This window comes from Leptopilina heterotoma, unplaced genomic scaffold, assembly GCF_015476425.1.
Source record: "Leptopilina heterotoma isolate Lh14 unplaced genomic scaffold, ASM1547642v1 Lhet_256, whole genome shotgun sequence".
Taxonomy (NCBI): Eukaryota; Metazoa; Arthropoda; class Insecta; order Hymenoptera; family Figitidae; genus Leptopilina; species Leptopilina heterotoma.
In genome coordinates, this window is record NW_025110968.1 from 239,232 (window position 1) to 261,082 (window position 21,851).

Here is a 21,851-nt window from a genome sequence, read left to right on the forward strand (position 1 = left end):
AATGAGTTTTTCGCGTTTTAACAGTTTTATATATAGCCAGCCGTAGTCAACCCCGGGACAAGCTGCTACTAGTTTACCAATAAGCTGAGAAAAATCTCTAATAGAGTGATTTTGTTTAAAAATAAAATTATCAACCAATTTGCCTAATGATGTTCTTTTCTCTTCTGTGAGTTCACTTAAGAGTTTTTCTGAATCGATTGTAAAACCGAGATATCTACATTTTTTCTGTGGAATCAAGGAACTCTTTTTTCATTGATTGAAAAGCCTAAAGATTCTAATAAGGAGACCGTGCACTTTTCGAAGGAATTCTCTACAAGGAAAATATCGTCCAAGTAGATGACTGAGGAATAGTTTTCGGTTCGAAGGATTCGCATCACAGGTTTCATTATCTTTGTAAAGACATAGGGGGCTGTACAAAGCCCAAAGACTAAACAATTAAATTGGTACAGAATGCCAGTGAATTCGAATCTCAAGTATTTTGTACTATCTTCGTGGATTGGTACTACGCGTCTTCCATATCTAAGGACGCCATGAAATAGTCACTAAGAACTAGACTTTTAGCGGTTCTTAGATCTTCTAACTTAAAATGTGTGGTATTTATAAATTCATTCAGCTTTTTTAAATTGAGACTAAATCTATATGAACCATCATGTTTTTAACGAAGGAAATAGGAGGATAGGAACTGATCCTTTTCGGGTAGATATGTTTCGATTGCACCTTTTTTCAACAGTATTAATGCATTTTGTGTAATCGCTAATTTCATTACTTAAAATTTTAATTATTGGTTTTTTGTATTGAATAACTTTGCTATTAAAAATGATTTTGTAACCTCTTATACAAGAAAGTACAAAATTGCTATCATTTATTTTTTGCCACTCTCCTATAAACTTTTTTAATCTACCTGCTACTTGAAAAGATCTTACCTCTATTTGTTCTGACTCTTGACTTTCGGATTCTATTGGGCGATGGTTCTTGGAGCTTGTCTCCTCTGCTGGGGGTAGGGCTTCTGGCCTTGTCGGAAACTGAGGCGATTCTTAAACTGGAATGGACTGCCTGAATGACCAAAAGTTGTTCCCGTTCCTGGTCGGCGATTCCGGTTTAAAGATCTTGCAGTTGCGTTGCTTGTTGAGGCCGATGGATCTTGCCTCATATTTGCTGTGATTTTTTCCATTGCCTTTGATTCTTTTATCTTCTGAATTAGATCGTTTCCGAATAAGAATTCCTCGGCTTTCGTTTTTTCCAAGATGTTTCTAGTCGTTTTATTAAAAGCTGGCGAGAAAGTAGCTTTTCTGGACACCGAGTGTTTATAAAAGGCGTCGGATATGATTTTTGATGCGTCGAAGAGTTTCTCAAATATTTCATTCGGATCTATGCTTTCTTTTTCGATGAGAAAAATTTATGTAATCGAACCGATCACTGTCAAAGCTGCTCCTATTGCGTCTTGTGTTTCTTTCTTAAATCCGTCTCTTTTTTTTTGCTGTTAGTGATAACCGAGCTTCTATAGCTTTATTAATTATTGGAGCTTCAAAGGATTTAATCTTTTCGTATTTATTTAACAATATTTGAGATCACTTTTAGGTACTCTTTGTCTCCATCTGTTTACAAAGTAAACAGCAAATCACGCATGGTAGTGTGCGTAAATATACCCAACGTGCGTGCAATATACACAATAGTTTCGCTCATGTGTTTTTAGCACACTATTTTTTTCCGTATAGGATAAAGTGTGGATTTTTTAACGAAACCAAGAATATTATTCCTCTAATTTATCTTGTCGCTGGTACAAGCTCATTAGGGTTTTTTAAAAAATTATTATAGGAGATTTGAATTTTGAAATCGTAAAATGTAGGTAGTCAAAATACTTATTCCTCTAATATGTCTTGTCGCTTGTACAAGTTCATTAGGGTATGTTTCCATTAAACAATTAAAATTTTATTACCTTTGGAAGTATGAGCTAGAGGGTCCATTGACAAATCCAAGACTTCGTCTACTTCTTCGCCAGATTCGCACTCCGAATTTCTCAAGCCTTCTGTATCTGATGCCGACGATTCATCCGAATCGATCACTTCACTTTAAATTTTTTTAGTTGAGAGTGGATTAAATGCACTTGTCTTTCTAAACTTTGTACAATTTCGTCATTGTGTTTCCGTTTACTCATGATTTTTGATTAAGGGGACATTCCAGTTCAAAATTTCAAAAAAATCGATTTTTTTTGTTTTTATTTTCTGATTTCTTATAGTGTCAAGAATACTCTCCTAAAATATTGTTGCAAAATTCGAAGTAAAACAAAAGTTATACATCCTTATTCTTCGCCATGTCAAAAATGTTTTTGTATGCGGATAAGCAATCGAATGATTTAAATGTTTTCTCAGTAGCATTTTTTAAAAAAGACAAACAAAAATGTATTTGGTGTGGCTGATCACAAATTAAATATTAAATTTTCAAAATTCAAAATAGTGGATCCAATATGGCGGAAAAGAAAATTTTTTTATTTTAATTTTTTTTTCGTTTATTTTTTTTGTCCACCATATTGCATCCGCCATTTTTAATTTTGAAAAAATGATGTCATATTGGTAATCAGCGACCCCAAAAACCCCCCGTAACGATTTTCAAGCAAATCCAATGATTTTGAAAAAAAAATTCGAAACTTATGAACAAAAACTTTCAATGCGTTTTTCTCAAAATGTCCTTTTTTGATCTGGTAAGAGTGATATCTCGAGTTCTTCTGAAGCGATTTTAAAAAATCAAACGGCTTTTGATTCAGCGTCATCATGCCTATAAGTGTAGCCTCAAAAACTGGAAAATTTCCAACTCCCCTTCTTTTTATAAGAAAAATTCTGAATAAAAACACCTTTTTTTTGCTTATTTTGGGGAAAAAGTACTCTAAAATAAAGGGGGGGAAGAAAATTCCACTTTTTTGAGGTTCCACACCTAAAGAAATATCTAACGAAGAGAATGTCACTTCGTTTTTGGTTTTATCTGTTTTAGAAAGTTTGGAATCGATCTTACCACCGAAAATGGGCATTTTCGAAAATGGCGTATATCGCCGCCATTTTGAAATAAAAATGAAAAAAAAATTTTTTTTACAAATTCATAAATAAATTATTTATTACATGTAAAAGAAATTTTTTAAATAAATGTCATAGTTATTTTAATAATAATTATATACTAAAAAAGCCTTCTTTTTGCCTGTTTTGAACTGGAACATCCCCTTAATTTAACTATTTCTTTAAGTATACGATGTTCACTCTAGCGCATAACAAAGAGATATGAAGCAGGTAAGGTTCGCAAGGACCCTCGGAAAAGAGGGAGAAAATTTATTTTCAAATTTTGGGTCTCTAAAGTTGTGCACTCCAGCGCTAACCAGAGGTAACTACATGGTTATTTATCTAATCTCCTTGAACGAGGCTCGAAATATAATTAATATTTAAGGGATTTAAGGGAACCAGACCTCCATCCGACGAGCGAATTCCCAGCAAATAAAAACCCAATCATTACAAATACATATTGAAAAAATTAACCTATTTCAAGAAGAATTATTAACATTTTGAAAATATCTAAGTTTTTTAAAATTTCTAATTAAATTCATTAAAAATTGAAATTTTATAAAATTTCAAATTAAAGCCTTTTGAAGTTCATCTATTTATGAAAATTGTAAGCACAATTCTTTTAAGAGTCAATTAATATTGAAATATTGAAATAAAATTATTCATTAAATAATAATTTATAAGTAATAATTGTATGATTGTTTTATAAGAATGAAGTTATTTAAAAAGAAATATTACTGTCAGAAATAGAAAAATTTGAAGGTTTTGTATTAGAATTGGTGGTGACGAGATTCTTAAGAATCTTGTTTTGTCTCGTGCGCAGCCCTATCTGGAGTTCTTATAATTTTTGACAAACGTTAAAATCAATTCCTCTTTAGGATCATCAAGAAAATTTGCTTTCTCCTGGGGAGTTCTCATGGTTTTTGACAAACGTAAAACTTAATTGGATTTATATAAAATTTGTTACTCGTGGGTTTTGGGACAGCTCAATACGAATATGAGGTCAGTGTTTAAAATTTGAAATGGCGGATACAATATTACAGTTAACAAAATGAAAACATTGGTACTTGGTCATTTTGCAGTTTTTCAAAATTTAAAATGACGTGATATATTTTTCAAATTAAAATAACAGAGAAGTTATTCAAATTATTGTAAAAAATTGAAAATAACGATTTTTTAAAAATATCTAAATATAATTTTAGCCAAATAACTCCTGTAAGGTCGTATTTCCCACACAGCACCGAAAATTTCCTGAAATTTGACATGATATCGTTGAGCGAGGTTAGAGATATTGAGTGGCGAAGCTCATGAAAGATTAGGTAGTTACTTAAATGTCTGCATGTGAAGAAATATTAAATATCAAATTTGAGCATTTTAAATCAGTAAGACCAAAAATTGTCATATAAGTCCACTTAATCTCGCAATCATCAGTAAGCAAAAAATGTGATGAGAATGTAATCTTTAAAGTCGTAGTAACTTTAAAAAAAAGGTTTTATAAAACATAATAGAAAACAGGAACTATACATATTACTGAAAACGTTGAACGAAAAATTTTTGGTGGACTAAGGAAACATTTTAATATAGGTAATATAAGAATAAGATAAGATTTTTAAAAAATCGTCATTTTCAATGTTTTACAAGAATAACTTCTAAAATAATGAACGCTTTTTAATGATCTTAGGCTTATTTTAAAGGTAATTTACTACACTTTAAGAATAACTTATAGGCATTAACGTGTAATTTTTTTCTTTGAAAATGCAGGCCGTCAAACTTGAACCAAAAAATTCAAAAAAAGAACAATCTTATAAACAGAAAAATAAATTTTAAAATTCAAACATACTTTTTATTAAATTCTCTTGAAAAAACTACACCACATTAAATTTTATATACTTTTTAGTACAGAAAAAATGTTACAAATTTTTTGAATTTTTTGGGCCAAGTTTGACAGCTTGCATTTTCTAAGAAAAAAATTATACGTTAATGCCTATAAGTAATTCTTATAGTGTAAAATAAGCCTAAGATCACTAAACAGCTATCATTATGTTATAAGTTATTCAAATTTTTGTAAAACATTGAAAATGACGATTTTTTAAAAATATCTAAATAAAATATTGGCCAAATGACTTCTAAAAGATCTTGTTCTTTTCAAAATTTTGTCATCTTTCAAAAAATAAAAAGAAAAAATTTTAGTTTCTATACATTTAATGTTTTTAAATGTTTTTCAGTCACCTGAAAATGGGTAGTCTCTCAATTTTGACTGGTAGTGTATATACAAATGAACAACTACAATTCCCATCACAGCTACTACAAATATAGTATATATAGGGATTTCCACGCCAAGTCAGAAGTCATTTTGCTTTTGCATCTCAAATTTTTTTTTAATATTTTTTTTCTTTTAGTACTTCTTGAAATGAGCTTTCTTGGTATTTTTCAAATTTTTTCATAAAGCAGTTCAGGAGATACAGATTTTTGAAAAATGACGTTTTTATGTAAATTTTTTTTAAATGCTTATATAACTCGGTCAAAAATTGATCAAATTGGACGTTCTTATAATGAAAATTTTTGTTTTCAAACGTAGTTTTTAATTAAAATATTTTAAACAAATTTTTAAATAATTTACAATAAGATTTTAAAATTTTTTAAATAAAATTTCATTTTTAACAATGTATGTATCAATCAATTTTTTTGAAAATTTTGTGAAAGAAACTAGCACTAAATTAACAATTTTTTAGCCTTGTCCGAATGTAGGCAAACGATGAGATCTAATCATTTTGAAATTTTTAATTTTTATATACGCAGTGGTGGCCAAAAATGCCTAACTTGCCATTTGACCAAATCACACAAATTTTTTACAGCAAATGTGTTTTCAGATTGAGACTCTCTAAACTGAACCTTGTTTCTGTGTAAAATATCAAAATAAATATATCCCATCGTTTGCCCACAATCGGACAAGGCTTAAAAATTGTTAATTCAGTGCTAGTTTCTTTCACAAAATTTTGAAAAAAATTTATTGATACATACATTGTTAAAGATGAAATTTTATTTTTAAAATTTTAAAATCTTATTGTAAATTATTTAAAAAATTTTTAAAAATATTTTTATTAAAAACTACGTGTGAAAACAAAAATTTTCATTATACACGGTGAAAAATGGAAAAATGATTTATGCAGTCAGTGTAGTACTCCTTTATAGAATAATATGTGACAGGTGCACACTATAGTATTAGAAGTTTCATAGCTGAACACTTTGGGACTCAACACAAGTTATCCCATACATCAGCTTAAACAAGACTGTTTATATAGTCTAAGAGGGAATAAGAGTACCGTAAACTGGGGCTATTAGGAACAGATTTCAACTTTAAAGTCTTGCAACTTTTTTGTGTAGTGAAATATTGCCTTCATTTTTTGTTTCTTTTCTTGTTCTTGGCGAGCACATTGAAGGGTTAAATAATTGCCTTGGTCAAAGCTGGAATTTTAAACAAAAAAAAGAAAAAGACGCTTTTTTTCGAAATTATAAAATGGCGACTTGTCGGTACCAACACTCTTTTACAATTTCGAACCATCTTTGAACACTAAAAACCAAATTAGGTGATAAAAAACAAAAGAAATTACGAAAAACTTACGTTTTGACAACACACTTTAACAATTCGGAAGAAATAATTATGTTCCTTATATACCCGCCGTTTGTGAATTTTGGTTTTTGTTTCTAAAATCTTACTGTAAATACAAAATAAACGTATTTATTACTTAGTAAACTCAATAAAGTTTACCATAAGAAATCCCATTAATAAAAAACAATCACTTTAAGATGTTAAAAATGAAACAACTTACATCAGCAATCAAATGTTTTTTACGTTTGAAACTGCACTAAAACACATTAAGTAACTTACAAGCTACTATTGTTCACAAAATATTTAATAATCACAATTATTTCATTGAAAAGTGTTGCCAGTTACCGCAGCAACAATTTTTCAAAAGCAAGTAACACAATTTATCGATAAACGGCGCCGATAGATCAACTCCACCCGAAAACAGAATTTTGTTCCTAATAGCCCCGGTGTTCCTAATAGCCCCAGTTTACGGTATAAAAAATTGGAAATTGAGAAATTACTTTCTCATATAATTGTTAAAAGAACGCGGCAGTGTACAAAACACAAGTCAATATTGAACAACTAGTACTCAGTCCAGTTCTTTCGAAAAATGAATACGCCGTGCACATAAAGTAGATACCTACTCGAAAACCACAAGTTATTCTCTCTCTCATACTAATGGTCGTTCACTTATCTTACCGTTTCACTTACTCTTACTACTCTTAACTATTATGCAGTGCAGTTAAGTTAATTAAATTATTAAATATTGCTTTGAGAATAATTAATTATACATTTCATTCAAGGTCAATTCATTATTTTGTACACGAAAAAAAAGAATAATCAAATTTACCATGAGGAGTGTCAAACTTGAAAAAGGTTAAGAAAAAATTAATGTTTTTTATTTCTTTATTATTAAATTCTAGTAACCGTATCAAATACCCATTTAGTCCCAAATGTCCGTTTTTTTTAGTACAAGTTCAAGCTCCCCGTTCTACGAGTTCCGGTTTTAAAAAAAATCGGGACACAGGTTATCTTATGGATTTGAGTGTCCTCTTTCAGAATCTGAAAAAAATTTCAATTTCGACTTCATGATAAAAAGTTATAATTGTTTAAACAAAAAAAAGCCGTTTTTTTAAGTGTTTTTTTTTTCTTTAAAAGCAGATTATTTAATTGAAATCGGCTTGGGAAAAATCGGGAACATCAAAATATCGCGTCCAAAATGTTGGGACTATCAAATAGACGTACTGCCAAAAACAATTTTTTTCAAATTTCAAAATGGCGCCTCAAAAATAGCCGCCAAAATATGCAAATTTCGAAAAAACATTTAAAAAAATTTTAACGCTACATTTTTTTTACTTTTATGCTTTATTTAACTAAAATAATGCTGCTTCAACAAAAAATATTGTTATTTGATGTTATTTAACTGTTTGGATGTGTTTTTTAGGGAAGGAATAACTTGAAACAATAAATTAACATTATAAATATTTTAATTTATTATAATCAAAATTTAAAATAACTATTTTTGAATACATAAGCGGGGATAATGAGTTTTAAAAATACTTTTGTGCGCGCTGAGTAATCATTGCCGAGATGTAGTGAGTTCGGCGTTTACTCGTATTCTAACCGATGTAGTTCCAACATAACTGAATCTAGCCTAAGAGCATTGCAATTGTCAGGTACATTTGGCAACATCTAATTTTGAAAAATAAGGTAAAATCTGGCAACTGTGGAATTTTTGGAAAAGGATGGTTGTGCAAAAAAAAAGGTTTATTGGTACAGGTATAAAACTAGTGGAGGAGTACAAGCGGGCGGCCAGAGTTACCGTCATAAAAAACAATATAAACCCTTGATAGGTAGAGGTACACATGTCGGTTGTCACTTTATTGCAAGGTAAGCCTAAATACAATAGAAAACAGATGTAGTAATGTCTTGACAGAAAAAATGGTAAAACCTAAACTTTCTCACTACCTGACATTGATGTATTTTTGCTTTAGAAATAGTTTTTCACCTTCTTAGTGAGTCTGAGACAAAATTAAAATAATTTTAAAATACATTTATTTTTAACATTAAATTTTGTTACTCCGTAACATGCCGGCCCCCTTGAACTATAGTAGTTCAAAAATTAAAAAATGTATTAAACTATTACAAACTATTTGTTATTACTCCTAACATTGAAAATACAATTGTATGAGTTACTTCTGTTCAAAAACTAAGTTCAGTACTAAAATGAATTCTAAACTAATTGCTAACAGTTACTCATTTATAGGAAGTGGGTACAATTTTTTCAAGGCTCTTTTGTAAGTTCCGGTAAGTGTACGGACTGTCACAACGCGAACAATTTTATCTGGCCCGGGATGTGTAGCTACAATTCTGCCAAGAGCCCATTTCATTGGTGGTAAATTATCGTCCTTAATTACCACTAAAGTTCCTTCTTGAATGTTTTCTTGATTTGTTGCCGACTGCCACTTGCTTCTGGAAATCATTTCGTGCAGGTACTCCCGATGCCAACGGTTCCAAAAATGTTGTCGCATTTGTTGGATAATTTGCCAACAATTTAAACGTCCTATTGGAACATCTCGTAAGTCTTCTTCCGGTAAGCATTTCATTGAATTACCAATAAGGAAGTGACCAGGAGTTAAAGGATTTAAATCGTTTGGATCAGAGGATAGTGTTGTTATCGGGCGTGAATTAAGAATTGCTTCAATTTCGACAACGTATGTGTGCAATTGTTCATATGATAAAAGAGTATTACCTACAATTCGCGTCAAGTGAAATTTAAATGATTTTACCGCGGCTTCCCATAGACCCCCGAAATGAGGAGCTCTAGGTGGAATGAAATGCCAACTAATCCCGTTATTTAAAATGTAATTTTGAGTTGACTCATTTTTAATTGTGGAATCGATTTGTTGGAACATCTCTTTTAATTCTTTATTAGCACCTACAAAATTAGTTCCGTTGTCAGAATGCATTGAGCTTGGTATTCCTCGTCGACCGATAAAACGTTTTAAACATGCAATAAAAGCTTCTGTCGATAAATCATTTGCTAATTCTAAATGAACAGCTTTAGTAGCAAAACATACAAAAATCGCAACGTAAGTCTTGACCTTTGTTCGATTTCTAAGTCGAAATTCCTTAACATAGAAAGGACCACAAAAATCAACCCCAGAATGAAAAAATGGTTTTGACATTGACACTCGATTTTTCGGCAATGATCCCATTAAATAATTTATTTCACGAGGTTTCGCTCGAAAGCACGTTACGCATTTCCTTATAACGTGACGCGTTGCATTCTTACCGTCAATCGGCCAATAGGATTCTCGAATTCCGCAAAGAGTAGCGTTTACTCCTGCATGCATTCTTATTTTGTGTTCATTTTGAATAATTAATTTAGTAATGGGATGTCCCTTTGGTAGTACTGCAGGGTGTTTTTGTGAATTAGAAATCTTTGCATTATTTATTCTACCTCCCACTTTAATTAGACCGTTTTCTACAAATGGATCAAGATGAAAAAGTGGACTTTTTTGATCAACGTTTTGATTTTTTGTCAATGAATTTAGTTCCTGAGAAAACGATTCTAATTGAGTTAATTTTATTATTGTTAAAATTGCTTCTCTGAGTTCTTGCATTTTCAGAAAACCCGTTTCGCGATTTTTAGAATCCTTAGTTTTACAGGAATTACCAAAACGTTTGCAATATGCAATAATGCGTGTTAATTTGTTTATATCGCTGTACCTTTTTAAAATATCACTACCAAATTGTGTGATTTTTAAAATCGAAAGTGTTTGAGTTTTACGCATTTCGGGAACGTCAATACGTTGTAATTCGAATTTTGGCCACATTTCTTTGTTTTCACAAATCCATGAAGGGCCATTTCTCCATGCAATGTTTTCTAGAAAGAGTGGAACTTCTTGACCGCGAGAAATAAAATCAGCGGGATTGTCTTGAGTAGGAACGTGTTTCCACTCGCTTGGTTTTGTCATCATTTGTATCTCAGCTACTCGATTAGCTACAAATGTGGCTAATTTGTAGGGCGGTGTATTGACCCAGTTTAAAACGATACTTGAATCAGTCCAAAAAAACCTCTCTTTAATTTTTATGGGCAACGCGATATCTGTGGCAGCCACAAGTTTAGCAAGTAACACAGCTGAACATAATTCGAGTCTTGGAATAGTGATAGTCTTTAGAGGTGCAACTCGTGATTTTGCACATATAAGATGAGAATGATGAATTCCCTGATTATTAGTCGATCTGAGGTACAAACAAGCGCCATACGCCTTCTCACTAGCGTCACAAAATCCGTGCAATTGAATATCAACAGGATTCTCAACGCTAAAAAATCTGGGGAATTTTACTTTGTTGAGAAGAGACAATTGATTTTTGTATTTTTCCCAATACTCTTGAACATCGGGTGGAACCGGATCGTCCCAATTTAATTGTGTTTTCCACAACTGTTGGATAAGAATTTTACCTGTGATAACGACTGGACCTAACAAATTTAGTGGATCGAATAATTGAGAACATTGTGATAAAATTACTCGCTTAGTAATTTTGTCTTCGACATTACCTTGATTTACGGTATATGAAATTGTATCTGATTTAGGGTCCCAAATTAAACCTAACGTTTTAATTGTACCGGACAGGTCTAATGACATGTAGTTATCAGTCGGCTCCTTTGATAAGCCACTGCATAATTCGGGATGATTTGAAGCCCATTTTCTCAATGGAAAACCACCTTTTTGTAACAAATCATTTAAATCTTTACGAATTTGATGAGCTTCATCAAGAGTTTTTGCACCTGTTAAGCAATCATCGACGTAAAAGTCTTCCTTCAAAATTTCGCAAGCAAGTGGAAAGTTATCTTTCTCGTCTTCAGCGAGTTGATGAAGTGTACGAATTGCGAGAAACGGGGCGCAAGAGGTCCCAAAAGTCACAGTGTTAAGAGAAAAGATTTTAACAGGTTCTTCAGGCGAAATTCGCCATAAAATTTTTTGATATAACCTATCCTGTTCTGCGACCTGAATCTGACGATACATTTGTTGAATGTCTGCGGTTAACACATATGGATGTGAACGAAATCGTGTAACAATTGTCGCTATTTCTCGTTGAAGCGTTGTCCCTACTAAAAAGGTGTCGTTTAAAGATATACCGGAGGATGTTTTCGCCGAGCCATCGTAAACTACTCGAGTTCTCGTAGTGATACTATCTTCCTTTATCACTGCATGGTGGGGGAGAAAATATCCCGGTTTTAGCGAATCTTCTAAATTCAAAGGAGACATGTGTCCTGCATCTAGATAACCTTGAATACGTTCAGAGTATTCTTTTTTTAAGTTTGGATTTTTTTCAAGTTTTCTTTCAATCGCATAGAACCTTTGAAAAGCTAAATCTCTTGAATTTCCTAATAACTCTTTTTTTTCATTAAAAGGTAAACTAACTTCATATTTACCAGAAACAGTACGCTTCGTTGTTTTGACATAATGTTGTTCTGCAGCTTCTTCGCTGGCAGACAAAAATTTCTTTTTACTATCTTCACCTAATTCCCATAAAATAGGAAGTTCCTGAAATTTAATAAGATTACAAGTTACTTCATTCTTTAACGTTGAATGAGATTGCGAATGAATTTTGTCGTCAACGTATCTTCCCGAAAGAATCCAACCTAAGTTTGTCTCTTGAAATACAGCTGATTGACCCGGTATACGCATTTGTCCATTGCGCAACAAATGATAGAAATATTCCGCTCCAATTAAAATGTCGATTTCCGCGGGTTTGTCGAAATTCGGATCTGCCAAAATTAATGTTTCGGGAATTTCAATGGATGTATTATCAATCCGTCGAGCTGGCATTTTATCAGATATTTCTTGGAAAATGAGAAATTTCAACATCAAGTTCGAGTTATCATAACGAGACTTGATTTGAGTTGAAACTAAATGAGAGATATTAGATTGAAGATTTTCTACCCCTTTTAATTTCATGTTTATGCTGCTTTTAGGAAGTCCTAAATCTTCTGCTAATTTTTTTTGTCATTGCATTGCACTGAGAACAGGAATCGAGAAGAGCTCTACAAGTTCGATATTTTCCTTTAACATCTAGAATATCAACCAAAGCTGTACCTAAAATAATCTGAGAAGAATCCATACCCTGAAGTTTAACGAGAGTTGTTGAGGAGGACGAACTTGCTTCGTCATCCTTCTTGTCCCTTTCGAAATGCAACAATGTGTGATGGCGACGATCACATTTAAAACAATTTCTTTTACGACAATCAATCGTTTTATGGTTTGGATAAAAACAATTGTGACAAATTGAAGATTTTTTAACAATTTCATATCTCTCTTGAGGAGACATATTTCGAAATTGTTGGCAAGAATAAAGCATGTGTGGTTGAGAACATAATTGACATGATTGTTTTGTCTTTTCCTTAGTTACCTCTACTGTATTTGTCAAACATGTTGAATGTTTTGATGCAGGATTTTTCGGCAGAGGCCTTGCGACACTTATTTTGGATTGAGTATGTGTAGTTTCAATTAATGCACGCTGTTCGAGGAAATCGGTCATTTTCTTAAGGGTGGGAAGTTGAGTACTACCAACAGATTCTTCCCATTTTTCTCGCGTATAATTGTTAAGTTTTGATCGTAAAATGTGAATAAGTAGAGTGTCCCAATGGTCCACTGGCAATTCGAGAGCCCTAAGTGATCGATAACGCTTTTGAAATTGATTTAATAGTGATCTGATTGAGAATTCCTTTGATACACTAGGAATTTCAAACAATTCGTGCACGTGACGTTCTACAATAAATTTTCTATTGTCGAAACGTTCCTTTAATAAATTCCACGCAACGTCATAATTGGCGGCCGTGGTTTCGAGCGAAGATATAACTTCTGCGGCATCATCATGTAAACACGCTTTTAAATAATAGAATTTTTGAATCGTGGAAATCGAAGGGTTATCGTGACACATAGACTTAAACGCGTCATGAAATGCAAGCCATGTGTCAAAACTTCCGCGAAAAACTGGAGTTTGAATTCTTGGTAATTCAAATCGAGCATTTAAGTGTAACGAGTTCAAATTTTGTGTATTTGATTGTGGAATATGATTTTGTAAATTATTATCGGAAACCACTTCTTCGTTCCGAGGATTGATTTGCCTTGAACTCGACGCATGATTAGACAACTCTTCAACGCGTTCTGACAAAGGAAGAGATTGAATGGTACTATGTTGTGAGTTACCGTGTAATTTTAAAAATTTCTTTAATAAACCGCTAATTTTATGGAATCTGTTTTCGAAGGATGTGCGTTCAGTATATTGAGCTTCTAAATCGATTTCATCGGTATAATCTTCGATTTTTGTCTGAACAGTTTCAAATCGATCCCACAATGTCAAATGATTTTCGTATCGAACTTCTAAATTAAGAGCATAAAGATCCGGTTGTTCATGAATTGATAAAAGAATGTTTTCAGATGCGGTGAGAGCTCGCTTAATGTTACCCCTTTCCTTTCTCAAAGGTTTCAGTAATTCTTCCGACATTGTTAGATATTACTCTTTAAATTGCAACACAAAATCTAATTATCAAAAAATTGAAGCAAAAGGTAAAGATCATGAGGAAAGTGTAATTGAATGGAGGTAATTCTATGACTTACATTGATTAGCCTTGTTGAATGGAACTCCCACAGTTGATGACAGCGATCTTGATTGTTGAGGCAGATGAATCTCGAACGAAGATTGTGATGTTGAAACAAAGTCTTGATTATTACAATGCACATCAATGGTCACTTGACGTTAAAAAAGTCTGACGGATTCACAACATATGATTTGGAGAAAAATGTCTTTATTTTCTCCACACCGACAATAGAAATGTTTATAAAAACTTAGTCCTTTTGATTATTTTAAGGAAATAACTAGATAAAAAGTATATTCCTTTTGAAACTAACGATAAAAAATCAGTTTCGTAAAGCGCGATTTTAATCACCCTTCTACATTCAGACTGCACCCAACTTAATTTCACTTAATGATCTAAACCTTTTCACGAACACAAGGCACTGCAACGTTGAAATGATACAGTTTTTAGTTTGTCGATTCAACTTAGGTTCACAGAATGAAAAAATGTGAATTATGGGGCTAGTTATTTATTTTTTTAAAATATTATTCCTTCCTTGAAATATGAAAAGTCACTGGATTTTGTCACCACTACGTTTTTGATGAAATATCCGGCTCGAAGGACCATTAATTATGTTTGGATGTGTTTTTTAGGGAAGGAATAACTTGAAACAATAAATTAACATTATAAATATTTTAATTTATTATAATCAAAATTTAAAATAACTATTTTTGAATACATAAGCGGGGATAATGAGTTTTAAAAATACTTTTGTGCGCGCTGAGTAATCATTGCCGAGATGTAGTGAGTTCGGCGTTTACTCGTATTCTAACCGATGTAGTTCCAACATAACTGAATCTAGCCTAAGAGCATTGCAATTGTCAGGTACATTTGGCAACATCTAATTTTGAAAAATAAGGTAAAATCTGGCAACTGTGGAATTTTTGGAAAAGGATGGTTGTGCAAAAAAAAAGGTTTATTGGTACAGGTATAAAACTAGTGGAGGGGTACAAGCGGGCGGCCAGAGTTACCGTCATAAAAAACAATATAAACCCTTGATAGGTAGAGGTACACATGTCGGTTGTCACTTTATTGCAAGGTAAGCCTAAATACAATAGAAAACAGATGTAGTAATGTCTTGACAGAAAAAATGGTAAAACCTAAACTTTCTCACTACCTGACATTGATGTATTTTTGCTTTAGAAATAGTTTTTCACCTTCTTAGTGAGTCTGAGACAAAATTAAAATAATTTTAAAATACATTTATTTTTAACATTAAATTTTGTTACTCCGTAACATTAACAATATTATAAACAATTTTTATAAACAATTTGAAAACTATGAGCCAAAGTGGAAGTAAAAAATTTATTTTCATCAATTCTCTTTTTTGGGGAGGTAAAAATGGATATTGAAAGTAAGAAATTTAATTCAAAATTATTTTGCAATGTTTAAGAATGTTATAAACAATTTTTATAAACAATTTTGCAAAACATGAAATAGAGTGGTAGAAAATTTTTTTTTTAAATTTTATTATGCTCTCTGGTAATCAAAATGTTGCTTAAGGTTTAAACTTTCATTTAACATTATTTAGTAATATTTAAAAATGTTATAAACAATTTTTATAAACAATTTTCATAGAAAAAGAAGTTTAGAGTGAAAAGAAATTTTTTTTCACTATTTACTTGGTTTGTCATTAGAATAGATATTTAAAAGACAAATCTTTGTCTGTAATTATTTAAGATTTTTTTACAAAGTTATAAACAATTTTTATAAACAATTTTTATAAAAAAAGATGTTCAGAGTGAACAAAAATCTTCTTTTCTTCACTACTAGCTTTCTTTTGTCATTAAAAGTGGAAACTGAAGTATCGAACGTTTATAAAAAATTTGTAAACAATGTATAAAAATGTTGTAAACAATTCTTATAAACAATTTGCTAAATATGAAGTACCATCATGGAAAAAAAGCATTTTTTTATTATATAATACCTTCTTGTAATCAAATTCTTTGTTATAGATATAAACTTTCATTTAACATTATTTAGCAATTTTTAAAAATGTTATTAACAATTTTTATAAACAATTTTCATAAAAAAATCAGTTCAGGGTGGGAAAAAATTTTTATTTTCATTATTTGTTTAAGTTTGTCATTAGAATAGATATGTTATAGACAAATCTTTGTCTGCAATTATTTAAGATTTTTTTACAATGTTATAAACAATTTTTATAAACAATTTTTATAAAAAAAGATGTTCAGAGAAAAAACAAATTTTTTCTTTACCACTAACTTATTCTAACATTAAAATGGAAACTGATGTTTCAACCGTTTATCCAAAATTTATAAACAATTTTTAAAATTGTTTATAAAAATTGTTTATAACATTTTTAAAAATTGCTAAATAATGTTAAATAAAAGTTTATATCTATAACAAAGAATTTGATTACAAGAAGGTATTATATAATAAAAAAATGCTTTTTTTCCATGATGGTACTTCATATTTAGCAAATTGTTTATAAGAATTGTTTACAACATTTTTATACATTGTTTACAAATTTTTTATAAACGTCAGATACTTCAGTTTCCACTTTTAATGACAAAAGAAAGTTAGTAGTAAAGAAAAGAAGATTTTTGTCCACTCTGAACATCTTTTTTTATAAAAATTGTTTATAAAAATTGTTTATAACATTTTAAAAAAATCTTAAATAATTACAGACAAAGATTTGTCTTTTAAATATCTATTCTAATGACAAACCAAGTAAATAGTGAAAAAAAATTTTCTTTTCACTCTAAACTTCTTTTTCTATGAAAATTGTTTATAAAAATTGTTTATAACATTTTTAAATATTGCTAAATAATGTTAAATGAAAGTTTAAACCTTAAGCAACATTTTGATTACCAGAGAGCATAATAAAATTTAAAAAAAAAATTTTCTACCACTCTATTTCATGTTTTGCAAAATTGTTTATAAAAATTGTTTATAACATTCTTAAACATTGCAAAATAATTTTGAATTAAATTTCTTACTTTCAATATCCATTTTTACCTCCCCCAAAAAAGAGAATTGATGAAAATAAATTTTTTACTTCCACTTTGGCTCAGTTTTCAAATTGTTTATAAAAATTGTTTATAATATTGTTAAATAACATCAAATAACAATATTTTTTGTTGAAGCAGCATTATTTTAGTTAAATAAAGCATAAAAGTAAAAAAAATGTAGCGTTAAAATTTTTTTAAATGTTTTTTCGAAATTTGCATATTTTGGCGGCCATTTTTGAGGCGCCATTTTGAAATTTGAAAAAAATTGTTTTTGGCAGTACGTCTATTTGATAGTCCCAACATTTTGGACGCGATATTTTGATGTTCCCGATTTTTCCCAAGCCGATTTCAATTAAATAATCTGCTTTTAAAGAAAAAAAAAACACTTAAAAAAACGGCTTTTTTTTGTTTAAACAATTATAACTTTTTATCATGAAGTCGAAATTGAAATTTTTTTCAGATTCTGAAAGAGGACACTCAAATCCATAAGATAACCTTTGTCCCGATTTTTTTAAAACCGGAACTCGTAGAACGGGGAGCTTGAACTTGTACTAAAAAAACGGACATTTGGGACTAAGTGGGTTAAACTAGTTGACAATATTATTTATTCAATATTATGAATATTGTTGACATCAATACTTACATTAATTACAAAGTAAAATTCACGCATAATCTAATTTATTTCATTGGTAAGGGATGTTTCTTAAACAGGAAATTTCCCCCATCGATTGCGTAGCCGAGAGGCTTAATGTAAAAGTGTGCGATTTATAATTATGCGTATATTTACACGGAGAAAAAAATGCTGTTGAATCAATGACATATGGGTTTGATTCATTGAATAGTGTCATAACGGGCTGCCTAACGTATATGCTGTTGTTTTGAAAGCACCGATTCTAATGATTCGATAGTATCACTTTCTTTGAAACAAAAGCATATTTCTCAAATTGACAGCATACTATGTTAATTCGAAGGTATTCCTTTTGAATCAATGAACAAAATTTTTTAATTTAACAGTATATGCTTTTGAGTCAATGACTATAACTTTTAAATTTAAAAGCATCATTTTTATGATTCAAAAATTTGTACTTTTAATTTTTTTAGTTGTTGCTATCGATTGAATAACACCATACTGTTAATTCAATTCTTTTATGTGGTTAAATATATACTAACGATAAATTGAAAAAAGGGAATTTTTGTTCACATGTTTTTTATATACTATAATTAATTCTCACACCTTTAACATAACACTTTTTATACACATCTTTTTTTCAATTTTTCACACTAACATATACACATCTTTATTATTATTTTCATTTTTTCCAACGGCTAAACACACACACACATACACATTCAAACACACTTATCTTTTTTAGTCAGAAAAATACGGCTATTCCCAAGCGGTCACCCATCCATTTAGTAACCGCGACCAACGACGCTTAACTTCCGTGATAGACGAGAACCGCCGCGCTGCAATGTAATACATCCGCTTCTCAACGTTGGGCACTTACTTTGTGGTTAAATACCGTGCTCGAGATTTTTCGCGTATATAAGGGAATTTATATAGTGAATTTATATTTAACTAGTCATTAATTAATTAAAAGAATTTAAATAATACTTTTTTATATTAGAATCTCAAAAATGACAGGTTTAATAAACATATAAATATATGTGGGTAAGTATTTCAATAAATTTAGTACCTGTCAATGTCTCAAAACATAGTGTTCTTATTTTTATAGCATATGCTATAGGCAGTCCGCAATAGCACCACTCATTGAAACGAAAGCATATGCTTTCGTTTTCAGAGCGCGCTTCTTTAGAGCAAACAATTTTTCATTTGATTTAAATTTACATGCATTTTCTTCAAATTTATCTATTAGATGCTTCAAATGAATAATGTCAAAGAAGCAATAAATTATTCTGTTGCTATATATAGATGAACTATAGAAACAATTTGCACAATATCATTAATTCTACAGTACCGTACTTTTAATTTAAACAGTTTCATTTTTTCGTTTTAAGCAATATACTTTTCGATTAATAAATGTGTCATTGAATCAATGACGGGGAATTCAATAGCATGGAGATATTTGATTCAACAGCACTTTTTTTTCAGTGTAGTTGTATGGTTAGGTAGGTGTTCGATCCCGTATGATTGTAAGATTTTCCGATGCATTTAGTTGTTAATTGTAAGTATGAAAATGTGGGAAGAATAAAACTTGCGAATTAATGAATATGAATATATAAAGAGTGCATTTAACATTTTTTTTAATGATTGGTTATTGTTTCTTTTTATATAAAATTGACGAAGAGAATAAAAGGAAACACTCGCTTCTCGTCGCGTCGGCCATTTATTTTGACAGGTTACGCGCCTGCGTTCCTTTATTGTGAAAGTTTCGAAGTAGAGGACTGAGTCTAGTTGCTCTACTATGCACACTGCAGAGCCCCTTTTAATCTTCGCCTGTGTTTCAATGCTCTTTACAGTGAAATTGGGAACTAAGGATTTCTATACACTATATGCATTACCCTAAGATGCTTGATGGAAATGAATTAATGTACTTTTACTGGACTGAGTCCTGTTTTTTCAATATTGACTCCCAGTTTTTCAAACTCCATTTTTCTCCGTGTAAGAATGTCCAATTTGACCAATTTTTGACTAAGATATAAGCATTTAAAAAAAAATTAAGTAAAAAACGTAATTTTTCAAAAATTTGTATCTTCTGAACCGCTTTAGGAAAAAATTTGAAAAAATCAAGATAGCTCATTTCAAAGAGTACTAAAAGAAAATGTTTCAAAAAAATGTGAGATATGCAAAAGCAAAATGACTCCCGACTGGGCGTGGAATGACCCATAAGCACTATATAAATATATAGTGCACTTTACGCACTTTTATCGTAAGTAACTATTTTCGTCTCAAACTTATATGGTAACAATTCTAGAAAGTAAAGGAGTTAATTATTACAAACTGATCTAAATACCTTTGTGAATTGTAAGAACTCTGCAATTTTTTATTAACTCCAATGCAAGTTCGGGTTTTAAACGATGATATGGTGTACTTTCTACTAAAGCCGATGCACATTTAAGTGCATGAATTAACACTGCAACGTTTGACTCTACATGTAAAGATAATGATACAGTATAATGTAGTTCTTTTATCACAGAACTCAAAAGAGCGAATACTGTTATAAACGAGGAATGTTCTATATCTTCAGCATGTTGTAAAATATTTCTAGATCCCCTAAGAAGTTCGGACATTATTATCCATGACCTTTGTCTCACTTTGTATGAAGAATCTTTTAAAATAAGTCTTGTTAATACTCGAGCATTAGTTTGCGATCCACTGGCAACAATTTGAGTCCAATAACCAAATAATTCACGACTTGAGTAATTTAAAACAATATTGTAAAGTAATTGTGCAGTTTCCAATCGAATTTTTGATTCCATTTGTATTGTATTACAAGATGATTCTGTATCTGAAGTTTCAGAGTCACTAGGAAATTTCGGCATAAATTTTGGATTAGGAGTCGATTGATTTTTTACATCTGTTACTAATGTTGAAGGCAAAGGCTTTTTAAATCTTGTTTTGGAATTTTTTGTAGATTTTGTTTTTGAAATAGCACATGTATTAATTGGCATGTTCATAATAGCTGGACGAAGTTGTTGTGGAATTATAAGAGGATAATCTTCAATACCGCAAAATAGAAAAACTTGTATTACTCCGAGTATTTCTCCGATATTATTTATAGAGCTAACAATAACTTTTTCACTAGTGATGATTCGTAAAATACGCATACAAGTGAAGATTTTCTGCAACAAAATGGATACATTTTCTTAGTAAAGTCTGTAATAAAATGCTTAACAATGAAAATCACATTTTTCATATTCTTATTTTTTGATCAATTACTTTTTAGTTAAAAATTACTGATACTTTTCTGTTGTAAAACTATTATATATCAGTATTGTATCATTCGTTATGTAACACTGTTATATACAGTGTATAAACCCATATTATATAGAATAATTAAAGAGCGTGTCAAATGGGATACGTGTAATCAGGAACTTATGTAACATATTTTTATATTTATGTGAACGTCTACATGAAAAGGGACCACTTTGGCACTATTGGAGATATCTATATGGTCAAATTCCTTGTTATTTGAAAAATTTTGAGAAATCCAATTTGGTGGAAAAATTACTGAGTTACAGAATTTTAAAGATTAGAATGTCAAATATCTCCTTTCAAGAAAAACGAAATCAAAGATTCTAATACGAATATCTTTGGTTTCTCTAGCAAGTTATTCAGATAAGCGTTGTTTTAAGTCTAGTACATCTTTAAGATGAAAAAGCAAGTGGTTTCAAATTCCTCCCCCCTCTATTTTGAAACAATGAAAAAGTAACGGTCTTCCGACAAAGTGGTCCCTTTTCTAAAAATGCGTTTTTTAATTAATAAACCGAATTTTTTACGGTTAATGGTTATTTTATTGGTGGTCCATTTTCATTTTTTTCTAACAACGAAATAAAATACTTAAAAGCAGGGACCGTCACGGAAATCAAATTTTGATTTCGTTACGATATTCCAAAACAGAACGAAGTTATTA

At 30.7% G+C, this 21,851-nt stretch overlaps 1 protein-coding gene across 2 annotated transcripts in view; it reads right to left on the reverse strand.

The window, feature by feature from the left end:
• LOC122503297 (HEAT repeat-containing protein 6) overlaps positions 1-21,851 on the reverse strand; it is a 345,658-nt gene that overhangs the window by 172,969 nt on the left and 150,838 nt on the right. For both annotated transcript variants that reach the window (XM_043613780.1, XM_043613778.1), the window contains exon 4: positions 20,232-21,060. In XM_043613780.1, coding sequence (XP_043469715.1) covers positions 20,232-21,060 — 829 coding nt within the window. The remainder of the gene's footprint in view (positions 1-20,231; positions 21,061-21,851) is intronic.